Source organism: Pseudoliparis swirei, chromosome 24, assembly GCF_029220125.1.
Source record: "Pseudoliparis swirei isolate HS2019 ecotype Mariana Trench chromosome 24, NWPU_hadal_v1, whole genome shotgun sequence".
In the NCBI taxonomy this organism is placed as follows: Eukaryota; Metazoa; Chordata; class Actinopteri; order Perciformes; family Liparidae; genus Pseudoliparis; species Pseudoliparis swirei.
In genome coordinates this window covers 16129394-16142636 of record NC_079411.1, presented here as the reverse complement: position 1 = coordinate 16142636, position 13243 = coordinate 16129394, and the positions used below count along the sequence as shown (strand labels likewise).

Here is a 13243-nt window from a genome sequence, read left to right as displayed (position 1 = left end):
CCCGATGATTGTCCCTGCGGGTGGTGGGTCCACAGGGTTGCTGCTCGATGTCGTTTCTTCGGGCTGAGCCCGACCGGGCCCCATAGGCGAAGGCCCGGCCACCAGACGCTCGCCGACGAGCTCCCCTCCTGGGTCTGGCTCCGGGAGGGTGCCCCGGTTTCCCTTGTCCGGGCGAGGTAGCTGAAGCTCGAGTGCTGCTTTTCATCAGGGTTTTTGAACCGCTCTTAGTCTGGACTCTCACCCGAGACCTGTTTGCCTTGGGAGACCCTACCAGGGGCTAATGCCCCGGACAACATAGCTCCCGGGATCACTGAGCCTCTCAAACTCCTCCACCACGTTAAGGTGGCGATTCACGGAGGATACATATTGTTATTTCTTTTTCTGTAAGCTGCCTCCATGTGAATGCGTGTGGGCGGGGTGTCTCGGGGTGTCAGGGCGTGAGCCAGCGGCTGGTGGGCGTCGCTGCGACGTTGCGGAGGCTTCAAGATGGCGGAAGCCCTGACAACTCAGGAGCAGCTGGTAAGGGTCTCTTAAACGACTTTTCCCCTCATTCCTGCGTCGTGTACGCGTGCACCCTTCACTTTCTTCTCCAACTCCAACATTTGTTTCCATATGTTTTGTCACGGCGAATGTCCCTCTGAACGACGCGGTCTGATAACCAGCCCCGGCCCCTCGCATCCTCCCCCCAGTAGCCGACGGGCTCCGGACTGACTGACAGCAGCTAGCATGCGTGTGTTAGCAGCGCTGAGGTTCACTTCACCGGCTGCGTGCTGCGAACACCCGGTAACCCGCTGTGCGCGGAGCACACGGACGTGTTCGTGTCGCTGACGTACAGTAACCATACTTCCCTCCCTGTGGTTCCCCCCCCGTACGTGCGGCTTGAAACGGCACCGTTAGACGTCCAGCGGCCACATGTAACCTAGCTGCTAGCTAACGCTAATAGCTATTGTTGACTTGCAGGGAATCTCCTCGACAGCTATGTTTCCACGCGTTAAAAATCACTTTTGTCCAAGTGGAAGGATGAAAAGGGAGCAAACGCTTATAACCGTAAGTGTTTGTTGGCGTTGTGCACCATGACACGGACCCACGGGATGGGCTTGCTGTGAGCCAGCGGCTTAGCTCGCGGTGTTATCAGATTTACAGTCATGAATTCACAGAAGCGAGCCCCCGGTTCCTGGCATTGTTGTTGCCTTCGCTTTCTAGTAAAGAAAAAAAGGGGGGCGGGGCGGCCTGACGTTTATAGCCAACATGAAATGTCACGCGGGGCTCGCGATGACAGCTCTAGTACTTATTTTCCCTCCCACGAAGGTGAACTGATCTGTACACTTGTTTACAGGATGTGGCTGTGACCGCTCGCCAGCTGTGCCCAAGTGTTTTCTTAATGTCTCGCGGCACTTTGCCCAGATTGCTGATCTGTAAATATGTATGTGTGTGTATTTATATGTGTGTGTGTATATGTATATATGTTTATGTATATATATATAGGTATATGTATATGGTTCTCTGAAATAAGTTTTAGGTTAGGGCACTTATAAGCTTGATAGCTTCAGCCTTGACTCTTTCGGTCAGCCACTTTCTTTTGTTGAATTTTGATTTTTGTATATTTTGCTGATCAAACTAAACTAAACTAAATCTTTTTCTAGATTTTTTTTTTTTTTTTGGGATCTCAGCGACCTGTTTCCTTTGGCTTGGATTAACCCGACCAAGGCTAGTTACCACCCCCTGGTGCATACACACACACACTCACACACACTGGTGGTGGTGGCGGCCGCCGCTTATACGGACGGGTTGTGATTTAAAGATAATCTTCACAGTCTGGCTGCAGTGCCCCAATTCCTGAAATAAGAGTCTTAAGCAAGCGCGGGCCTTCAAGTCATGCATGACTGGATCAAGAATGACTGAAACGCCATGATGTAACCTTGGTTTCTCTCGCATGCGTATCCAGTCCAAGTCTTTTCTACCTCCACGATTAATGAGCACACACACTTAGTGCTGATGACATGGTCCGTAAGTGTTGTGTGCCACATGACGTACAGACCATCTCTTCTAACATAAACAACATAAAATATTGCTAAATCAAATATGAAATACTAGTCAGGTGTGTGTGTGGGGGAGGAGACGGACAGACAGCTCTGAGCGTGCTATTTATGCCCCCACCGCACTCGATTTGAATGTGCGTGTATATTTTGCCCATGTTATCACAAAAATGTTTCATGAGATAAGATGCATAAGGGTTTGGGGCGCAGCTTCACGTCTTCCCAACAAGTTAAAGGGAAAGCCCTTCTTTTGGATATGCCCCCATTTGGTGTCCTGCGAGAGTAGATTTCAAGTTATGTAAGGAGCCGATTAGGTCAGCTGATGTACCCATTCATAGACTCTCCCTGTGCTGGTTATGTATTTGGAGGACGGATGCACTCTCACTGTGGCGACCACAAGCCGACTGTTGTCTCCTGAGCACTCTTGTCCACGGGCTCAGTCTGCTGCTTCCATCTGCATTACACATTGTATTTATGTAACTTTGGCAGGGAGATAACTACAAAGCTGAGGGGGCTGAGAGACTCGTGCGTCTATCTGTCATTTCAGTCGCCATACCGATCGACTCTCCCCCTTGTTTGTTTTGTTGCTATATTCCCTAAGCCCCTCAAATCTCCACTTTGATGTTATTTTTAAAGGGTCCCTCTCGTCTGGTTATTCCCCATCTATACAACTAGCTTTTTTTTCTCTCTGTTTTAATGTCACCTGCCACACCTCATCGCTGTTCCTTCGTCGCCTCTGTTCCTTCGTTTGTCCAGGCTGTGGAGGAGTTCCTGGGTGAGGTGCGAATCTTGGAGCAGCCTCACAACGCTGCGCTTGTGTCCCAACCCACAGCTGTAAAGTTTCTTATGGCCCGCAAGTTTGACGTCTACAGAGCCATTAACCTCTTCCAAGCATACAAGGTACTGTGCTTGGATCTGTGACTAAGCTGAGATAAATTATATTGTTATCAACAGAACGCTACATTTCTGCCTTCGGACCAAAGGATCACGAAAAGATATTCAATTTCAACTTCAGTTGTCCGACCTGACCCTTTTCCGAATATTGCAATTTGTGCTTTGAATTGCGAAAAATGTCTTCAGGCTTTTTTATTGGTGTCGTATAAATTTGAACGCTTTGAGACCAATAATCCCAAACTCTACTTGTTTAAATACATAAAAGTAATTTGATCATTTGCAGTTTCTTGCTGCTGCTAGCCGCTGACGATGTAAAAGTATTGATAACTGATTGACGGCCGTTAATGATATGACGAAAAGTTCTCCGTTGGACCAGTACACATTCTCGCAAGTCATAACCATGACCCGCCAGACCAGGTCATAACCAGTTATTCAGTTCCTAATAACAAGGCTCCTATTGAAATCTGTGCACATCAATCATTTTTAGATGTTTTTTTCTTTTTTGCATACCACGGCAATGAATATGTGCTTCTCTCCCTCGTCTGTCATCCTATATCAATAACAGAACACAAGAATTAAAGAGGGCATCATCAATATCAACCCTGACGAGGAGCCCCTACGCTCCGAGCTGCTTTGTGGGAAATTTACAGTCCTGGTGAGTGTGGAAGCAATTGTGAGCCATCCTGCACAATAAACGGCGAAAAATGATGCACCTGCTGTTCATTGTGTGTCGGTCTGCACCTGTATTCCTGCCTTCTTGATGAACGGAGATAGGAGTAGAAGAAAATGTGCAAGTTTATGATCAGAATTTCGAGCTTTCCTGCAATTCCAAAGAATGGATGCACAATTAATGAAAATCTGCATGTCTGCCGGTGCGTTTCAACTCCCCACCAGCCTGGCCGCGATGCGAATGGTGCCGCTCTAGCGCTCTTCACAGCTCGTCTGCATCGGTCAAACGTCACCACCCACAAAGCTGTGCTGCAGGCCATTATCTATCAGCTGGACAAAGCCATCGAGAGGTGATGCCCTGACCCTTCATACACACAACTAAGTATCGTCTGATTTCTAATGCGGCGTTCACACCAAAAGCAAATCAATTGGTGCCAGGCTATACTTACACTCGTAATAACCTAACAAATACGTCAGCAAAGTTATTGTTTATACCATAGAATGTGGTTTATACACATTTATCATACCTGCAAACTTGTCACCTTTCGGTGAAATTCACAGTTTTGAACTCAAAATAAGTCATCCACGTGAATCGTGGAGATCCGAAGAGTTTTTGTTTTTGGGGTCACCTGGCCCGCTGCCGTTGAGATTGCAGTGAGACGCGGAGAAAAGTGTGAAGTGGTGCTCTTCGCAATAAAACATCTTTGATGGGACGTGTCGCGTCTCGGCCAATCAGCGTTCAGATGTCCACAGTGTTTGGGGGTTCAGGTTAGCTTGAATATTAGCCGCTACATCTGCTGCTGTCACGCTGCACGGTGTAGCGATGCTAACAAAGTACCCGTACGTTAAACACGATGTGATTTAGCATATTTTTTGTATCGATACTTCATTAAGAGAGCGATCAGAGCGCACGCGCTGCTCCGTGTCGAGCTGTCTGCGCACACTGCGCTGCGCAGCTCACAGCGAGAGAAGTGGCGCAGCTTTAGAGACTTCGGCTTAACAAATAAAAAGATGCCAGAAGTGAAATGTTTCAGTCTGTAAAGTTCTGTAACTCTCCAGCTGCTCATCCTGATGAACTGTGGATCATCTGGTCAGAGACTAACGGCCTCATAGTGTATAATCAATGCTATGATGGAACCATGTAGTTTCATTCATATCTTGCTGTATTAATACTAATATTACTGTCATTTGTTAAGTGTTGAAAAAGTTGGTAAAAGTGAACCATACAGATGTTTTATTTATTACTATTATAGATAAATATACCAGTCTCGTATTTATGGTACCATATTGTTTGTATGGTGTATTGAATTCTGGTATCGGGTATCATGATATTTATGGCAGGTATGTAATATGTATAGAAGTTATAATATGAGTATCGTGACAAACAGGTAGAGACAGAACAGATTCAGGGAAAAGTCCATGAGGACTGTTCAGGCAAAAAAAAAGGAAGTTGGTTCATGAATGACTTTAACCATATTATATATAATGACAATGTATATTTGTTATTACTATCATTATAGGGCTGAGTCAGAGCGGAGGAACTTTTGTTCTTAAACTGTTTATTATCATTATTTAGATTTGTGGTCAGAACAATAAAATGACTGTAGTTGTGGTTCTAAAAGCTTTGAGGCTTCAAACAACGTGGATGTGGTGTGGTGACAACAAAACAAAAAAAGTCACCCCCACCCCCCCCTTGTCACCTTTTTCACCCCTCATGAGTTTGCAGGTATGATTTATACACACATATGAGGTACTATTGTAGAGCTCCGAGTGCCCACAAACGGCATCTATATTTTGACCCCCTAATTTTTTTATCAACTGGCAGGAAATCAGTGACTGCTGGAGGAAAATCTCAACGCTAATAAGTTTTTGCGACACAGCGTCGCGTGAATTTAGCGCTCTAGTGCGCGTTTGTTTTGTGAACACACGTCTGTGTCTCAAGTATTTGCTAGAAAATGAAATGTATCACCTATGGCATACTCCTTTTGACCCCCCTTCCTCTGCTCTTAACTTGGAAAATCTTGTTAATTGCTCAACAGCGAACAAACTCAAAGAGATGGACTCATATTCATCTACGACATGACCAACTCCAGCTATGGCAACTTTGATTACGAGCTCTGCGTCAAGATCCTCAATTTGCTAAAGGTAAATGCAAGAAACATGCTTCTGTTGCTCTCAGATCTGCCTGCCTTCAAAGTGTTTGGTGTCCAAGTGGTCTCGCTGAAATGATTGATGTATTTCATAGGGGGCGTTCCCAGCTCGTCTTAAATGTGTCTTCATTGTGTCATCACCTCTATGGTTTCGAGCCCCTTTCACCATCCTCCGCCTGTTTGTGCGCGAGAAGCTGAGAGAGAGGGTACGTGTGGTTTTCTTTGTTGTTGTTTTTTTTGGTGTTGCGTCATGTTTGGTTGTCATTTGAAAGGCGTTTTCTCTCTTCTCCATCCGGCAGGTGTGCACGGTGAAAGCTCACGAGCTGGCCAGTCACATTCCAGTCTCCTCCCTCCCCGAGCACTTGAACGGGACGTCCCAGTACAGCCACATGGCTTGGATTCAGTCCTGCGTCAACACGCACACGAACAGTGCTCCGGGCGACGCGCAAGAGCATGATGCGCACGACTGCGTCGGGAGGCTGCTGCGCTCCTACAACTTGGACTGCAGCAACGCAAGTACGAGCGCCAAGCCGCCGCACGGCCACATCAGCTCGCAGTTCGCTTCCGAGTTAGCCGTGGCTAACTCGAATCGCCACGACGACAGCAATGCCAACACGCGCAACCACTGCACTGTGTCTGAGGCCAGGACTCGAGGCCTGTGTCAGCACCAGCATGGGAACCACCAACACTGGAATGGCTCAGCGGGGAGCGGGGCCGGCATGGCCGGCGACGGCTCGAGCCCCTACGCCAACATAAACGGCCGTGGCCGCCAAGCTCCTCCACAGTCGGACACGCCCCCCGACACGCCGCTCTCCCAGGTGGGCGAGGGAGACGCGGTGGACGGGAAGGTAACGGATTCCGCCCGTGGGTCTCAGAATGTTGACGTGAGGGAGGAGGACGACAGCAACGACGAGGAGGAGGAGGAGGGGGAGGAAGAAGAGGAAGAGGAGGAAGAAGAAGAAGAGGAAGAAGAGGAGGAGGGCGGCCAGGAAGAGGAAGGGGTGCCTCCTTTGCCCCAGAAGTCATTGCCTCGACCGCCACACCAGCCGCCCTCCCAGTCCCTGTCTTCGTCGTGGGGCGCAGATGACGAGGACGGCTGCGTAGAGGCGTCTCTTCACGTTCCTGAGCAGGGGGGCATGACGGTGCACGATCTAGTGGAGCACGTGAAGAGGAAGAAGAAGAAGGGAATTTATCAGGAGTACGAGGAGATCCGGAAGGAGCCACCGTCCGGCACCTTTGACTACTCCAAGTAAGGGATCAAAGTATATTCTTGTTTTTTCTGCTTTATTTTCACTCTCAGCAAAGGAAAACGATGTGAGGGATAACGCATCGGCCCACTGTTTAACATTTCTAACACTTTCCTTTATGCAGAAAACTGTCCAATCAGATAAAGAACCGGTACAGCGATGTGCTCTGCCTGGACCAGTCCCGGGTGCGACTCTGCCAGCTCTGCGATGACGAGGATGAGGTATTTACAGATTCGTCAAACTTCACTTCTCCCTTTGTGATTTATATGATCTCTGGATTCTTTTGGGCCACACATTTATTTTGTGTACAATGGATGATTTTAGGGATGTTTGCTGTTAACTTTGGACGTTGCTGCCAACACCAGGCCTCTGTTCCACCTTCTCATAGGAAGTGCGTTTTAGTAACCGATTAGGGAATGCAAGGTTACATATGGGGTGCATTTAGTTGAGTATTTAGTGGCAGCACTCTGCGGATCAGCAAGAGATCTGTGGTAAACATAAATGTTGGAGCAATAAATGTTGGAGCATTCGGGTCTATTCCTTGTGACGTCGTCGCCTGTTCTAATCTGCTGCATCTGATATGTGTGCCTGGGAGGAGGAATGCCTGACAGTATCATGTTCAGTGGGTTTCATGTGGCTAACCGGACAGGCCTGTTGCGTTTGGCAACCTGGGTCCTATTGTGTTAAAATTAATACTATGTTATTGTAATAATGGCCAAAAAAATCCGACCAGGTTGTATGGCTTTAGAGCACATGTTGTTATCGGCAACTAAATGAATGTCGTAAACCGAAGACATTTAGGATTTAGAATCGGCTGTAGATTAATTTTGTGTTATTCGTACCTAATAACATTTTTATGGAACTCCAGCTTAATGCAACGAAGTGACTGGTCTGTAAACGGTTGGCAACAGCAGTTAGCCGTGTGACGGACTGTAGCTGATCAGTGACCCGTACGGATCCAGCCGCTGATCTCTGATAAATGCTACGTTGTGACTGTTCAACAAATCTGTGTTGAAGGAGCAGGAGAGCTAGTAACGTTAGCAGCACCGGAGCTAACCGCTAACTTACGGAGGTTCTGTTGAGTTGCATCATGATGTGTTCATTCTCTATTCAGTAAAAGTGAGTATTGGGCGAAGGTACATTATAACGTTATCGTCATGTGTTCAAGTGTAATCTTGTCAACTGTAGTTTTTGGAGAGAAACTGGAATACAGCTGGTTGTCTGAAGGAGATAACAACACATAGATATTAGAGAGTGAATTATGAGGTGTTCAACTTTCTAACACTAACATCATCAAAAACACTAACGCCAAAAGAAATGTCAATAAAAACAATCTTTTTTTTCTAATCATGTGTATTGTGTTTTTATGCAATCTTTGACGGTTTACACTGACTTCAGGACGTTTGAAATTATATTTTGGGACATTGGTGGAAACAATTATTCAAGGGCCCAAACCAGCTGTTATGACCAAACAAAACAACAACAAAAGCGATCTTAAACTGCCGATATGGCTAATCGGCAATTGGTGTCGACAGCAAAAAAACTTGCACAAGAGCATCTGTAAAAGTTATATAATATGCTCCCCCTATTTTTCTTGAGAATTCGACCTATGACTCTGTCGTTATACGAAGCTAACCGTGACTTTAGTGATCCGTTGCACCCCTGGTAGTAATATTCAATGTCCTCCTCCGGGAGGCAGTCGATCACAGCTCCAACCAGTGAGTCGTTTTTCCCTTCTTCTTTCTGCAGACATCAGATTACATCAATGCCAGTTTCATGGACGGCTACAAGAGGAGCAACGACTACATTGCAACTCAGGGTGAGCAACTGGTGACACACTTCAGTCCCATTGTCCATCATCATCACCACGGAGCCCTCCATGCAATAATCCCTCTTTCTGCTCAAACCCCGCTCTTTCGTGTCCTCCAGGTCCTTTGCCTAAAACGTTTGGAGACTTCTGGCGCATGGTGTGGGAACAGATGGTACTCATCATTGTCATGACCACCAGGTGAGACTCCTTTTTTGCATCCGAGTCAATTCGGTGTCGCCAGTGTTTGCCCGTGTGATGGCGTTTCCTTGATTGGGCCGATGGTGAGCTCTAACCGGCGAGCGCTTGTGACGTCGCAGGGTGGTGGAGCGCGGTCGGGTCAAGTGTGGCCAGTACTGGCCTCTGGAGGAGGGCCGGACCGAGCAGCATGGGTACTTCCTGGTCAGGAACACGCACATCCAGCTGTTTCAAGACTTCAAGCTCTCCCAACTCGAACTTTACAACACACAGGTAAGTCACATCTAACTGCTTTAGGACTTAAAACATTTATCTGTGTTAATTTGAGTTTGAAAAACGGTCTTTAGAAAGTGTCTTTTAAAGGCTTTGGGGCATAAAAGATGGCTTTCAGCAGAAGCCGTTCAGTCTTGTCTGTAATTTAAGAATATGTCTTGGCGTGGATATTTCCCCACATGCTCGTTCCCTTCCGTGAACCTTCTTGACTTCCCCCTCAGTCTGGAGAGAGACGGGAGCTGTGCCACTACCTCTACGTCAGCTGGCCAGACTTCGGCGTCCCTAAAAGCGCCTCTGCCATGTTGGACTTCCGCGAGCACGTACTTCAGAGGAGGGAAGCTGCAGTCCAGAACCTGGGCTCCAGTTGGACGGGGCCTCCAGGGGGCCCCCCTGTGGTTGTCCACTGCAGTGCCGGAATCGGCCGTACAGGTAAACAAACATGGCACACCGTTGTGTGTATTCAAAGACCGTGTTACTCTGAGGCATGTGTCTTTATGTTGGCATACAGTGTTACAGTATAAAAAATGAAAACATCCTCTTGGACACGAGGGTGACTTCACACTGTGACCTAACAAATGGAGTTCATGGCCAGAGCTCAAGACTCGTATCCTAATGATGACACTATCACACAACTGTTTCATCGGTTAAGTGAAGACATTTGAGTCGGACGTGGATGTAAATGAACACGACTGACATAATTGTAGTTTATCGCCTGTTCAGTATGAGTTACTGCTTCCTAGATAACCTCTCTGTCTTCTACCTGTCCACCGACGTGACCCCCCGACCCCCCGACCAGGCACGTTCTGCACACTGGACATCTGCCTGTCCCGGCTGGAGGACATCGCCACGGTGGACATCTGCCAGACGGTGCGGCGCATGCGCACGCAGAGGGCCTTCAGCATCCAGACTTGGGATCAGTACTACTTCTGCTACACGGCGGTCATCGAGTATTCCCAACGCCACGGGAAGCTGAGCCCAGTGCAGTGGTCCGACTCTGACCTGGAGACTGACAGCGAGTGAGGGAGAGAGATGGGGTGGGCCGACCTAAGCCGAAGTCACAGGGAGGAAAAGAGCGAGGAAGCACGTTCCCGATGACTCTCCTGCCATAAAAGAGTGTTTTGGCTCTTTGTTGTGACGATACAGACTCCCACAGTTGCTCCTTCTTCACGTGAACAGACCGACGGAAGAGGTGAAGAGCCGGAGGGGGAAACAAAACAATTCAAACATACAGGGAGTAGAGACTGCGCATTGCGTGGATGTCCAGCAAGCTGTCCTACCAATTTCTGAGCCCCATTTTATTTAGCAAACTACAGGGGGGCGGGGGGGAGGCGGGACTTGGCCCTGAACCGGTCTTGTTGACAAGTCATACGAGTTGTAGCATTTTTCTATTGATTTGCACATGAGGAATGACAAACTTGAACTTAACCCCTTGAAGCCCTCCAAGCCCTTTTTATTTTGTCCTTCCTCGTTCCTTCGTGTGATTTGAAGGTTTAAACTTGAAAAACTTTTTCTCTTCGTTTTTAAAAAGGAAATGATTGTTTGTGAGCAAATGGTCATAAGTGACCGTCGATCAGCGTGAGCCATTTAGTCCATTTCTGTTCGTTTTCCTCCCCTTTTTCTTTTCACGTCTTTTTTTTCTTTTTTCTACGGTGCATTTTCTACGTGTGTTTTATATCTGCATATGTAGACTAACTTTTCGAAGCCAAAGTCCTCACCCTGAATGCTTGGATGTACTCCTTACTGAGATATTATAGACTGAAGCTAATGTATATTCTTGAAACATACATTATTGTGGGTGACTGTGGCTCAGCGGTGAGCAGGGTCGTCCCTCAAGCCGATAATCGGTGGTTCGATCCCCGGCTCCCCGAGCCCATGTCCATGTGTCCTTGGGCAAGACACTTAACCCCAACATTGCTCCCGTAGCTGTGCCTACGGTGTGTGAGTGTGTGTGACGGTTAGTTACTCCTGATGGGCAGGCGGAACCTTGCATGGTGGCTCCTCCCATCTGTGTGTGAATGGGTGAATGATGTCATGTAGTGTTAAAGCGCTTTGAGTGGTCTGAAAACTAGAAAAGCGCTGTACAAGTACAGGTGCATTTACCATTATTGTGCATAATAACAACCTCTGAGAGAAGAGCAAGAAAAAGAAGCCTTGTTTAATATAATTTACTTAACCGTGAGAATAAATATCTATGTAGCGAGCCAGGCTGTGACACAATACAGATGGGAGTTCTGGTATTAAAACTGATATTGTATTGCAATTCGGTGTGATATGTCAGGTTTAACATCATCTTTACTGTTGGAGCGTTCTGATTGGACGATCCCAAGTAATTTGGCCTTAACTAGATTCACTGCCTCGTCGTTCTCAGACCTAAACCATACCTGAAACTGTAAACTTGTATTCCCCGTTACCCTTTTTTCGAATCATACTCCCTAGATACCGCAACCGTTTGATTCCCGAGGCCTAGATGCCTCCGATACTTGTGCCTTCGAGTCCTCCTCAGCTTAACGTCTCGCCGGTATAGTACTAACACCCAAACGAGTGCACTTGAGCAGCACACACGTTGACTGTGTGTCGCGCAGGACACCCACACTTTGCCTAAAGTCCTGCACGTAGCGCACTGCTTACAAATACCATGGAAGCAGGAAGTGGGTTGGATCTGGTTCGAGACTCGGCTCGTGTTTTATCATTTGACCTCAGGGGGTAATTCTAGTGTTGTTGTTTTTTGCCTCGTGTCCAAGGTCCGTTTCTGGGTTTGACTGGTGCATTATCATTTAAGTAAAAAAGAAGAAAGAAGAAAAAAAACTATTGACTTTATTTTTTATTTTTTACTGTGTTGTTTCCTACTATAGTTATGTCTTTGTAAAGCTTCTACAACAATATTGAAACCGGTGTATAATGGTACGACGCAATGAAGAGAAACAGTCATAGCATTTGATAAGCTGAAAAAATCAGATGGGAGAAGGAGTGAAATATATATATATTTTGTTTTTCACAATGAGATTTTTTGTGGAAATGTCACTTGCCATTGTATTTTTAGAACTTACTTGTATAAATGGTGATTGTTCAATTCCAGGACAATAAGGGGCGGGAAGGTTGGGGTGAGGGGAGGAATGTTAACTCTGGGAAGTTGGCGTTTTTAAGACAGTGTATTGTTAAAGAAAGTAATAATTACATTAACTTTGTCTTCTTGTACTGTGGTACCCAATGCCAAGGACAAAGCTAAAGAAAGCTATCAAGAGTCAAAAAAGAAAGGAAAAAAAAGACAAGGTGACTGCCATTTCTGTTCACAAAACCCCAGCTCTGTGTCTATTAGTTAAAAAAAGAATATATATATATATACATGTGTATGTGTATATATAAATATATATATATATGTGTGTGTATATATGTATATATACGTGGATATATATATATGTATATTAATATATATATTATAAATATATATTAATATATACAGGACTGTCTCAGAAAATTAGAATATTGTGATGAAGTTCTTTATTTTCTGTAATGCAATTAAAAAAACAAAAATGTCATGCATTCTGGATTCATTACAAATCAACTGAAATATTGCAAGCCTTTTATTCTGATTTATTGCTGATTATGGCTTACAGCTTAAGAAAACTCAAATATCCTATCTCTAAATATTAGAATATCATGAAAAAGTATACTAGTAGGGTATTAAACAAATCACTTGAATTGTCTAATTAACTCGAAACACCTGCAAGGGTTTCCTGAGCCTTGACAAACACTCAGCTGTTACTTGGTCTGAGGAAATATTAAAATTTTATGAGATAGGATTTTAGAGTTTTCTTAGCTGTAGCCATGCAATATTAAAAATAATCAGCAATATTTCAAAAGAATAAAACATGCATGGGTTAAGGTTCATCAGCATGGAAATTGAGTCTTGAATGTTATATTTTGGAGGCTTATGGGGGCGGCTTTAGCTCAGTGGGGTAAGACTCCCAT

The 13243-nt window shown here is 45.9% G+C and overlaps 1 protein-coding gene across 2 annotated transcripts; it reads left to right on the top strand.

The window, feature by feature from the left end:
• Positions 1-481: 481 nt before the first annotated feature.
• Positions 482-13014, top strand: ptpn9b (protein tyrosine phosphatase non-receptor type 9b). Of its 2 annotated transcripts, none has more exons than XM_056410343.1 (13): positions 482-519; positions 2793-2936; positions 3496-3585; positions 3825-3949; positions 5639-5744; positions 5845-5955; positions 6049-6998; positions 7121-7217; positions 8746-8815; positions 8926-9004; positions 9124-9274; positions 9496-9703; positions 10071-13014. In XM_056410343.1, exons 1-13 carry the CDS (start codon positions 487-489, stop codon positions 10292-10294), a joined length of 2388 nt encoding a protein of 795 aa, XP_056266318.1. In that variant the 5' UTR covers positions 482-486; the 3' UTR covers positions 10295-13014. The 2 variants fall into 2 exon arrangements, with proteins under 2 accessions (XP_056266318.1, XP_056266317.1); XM_056410342.1 differs by lacking the exon at positions 482-519 and adding an exon at positions 551-1047.
• Positions 13015-13243: the final 229 nt, after the last annotated feature.

Excerpts from the sequence above, each read along its gene's own strand:
- ptpn9b (XM_056410342.1), top strand. The coding sequence starts at position 979 with ATGTTTCCACGCGTTAAAAATCACTTTTGTCCAAGTGGAAGGATGAAA. Across the intron at positions 1,048-2,792 it reads GGGAGCAAACGCTTATAACC|GCTGTGGAGGAGTTCCTGGG; the intron begins GTAAGTGTTTGT and ends TCGTTTGTCCAG. Across the intron at positions 6,999-7,120 it reads GGCACCTTTGACTACTCCAA|AAAACTGTCCAATCAGATAA; the intron begins GTAAGGGATCAA and ends TCCTTTATGCAG.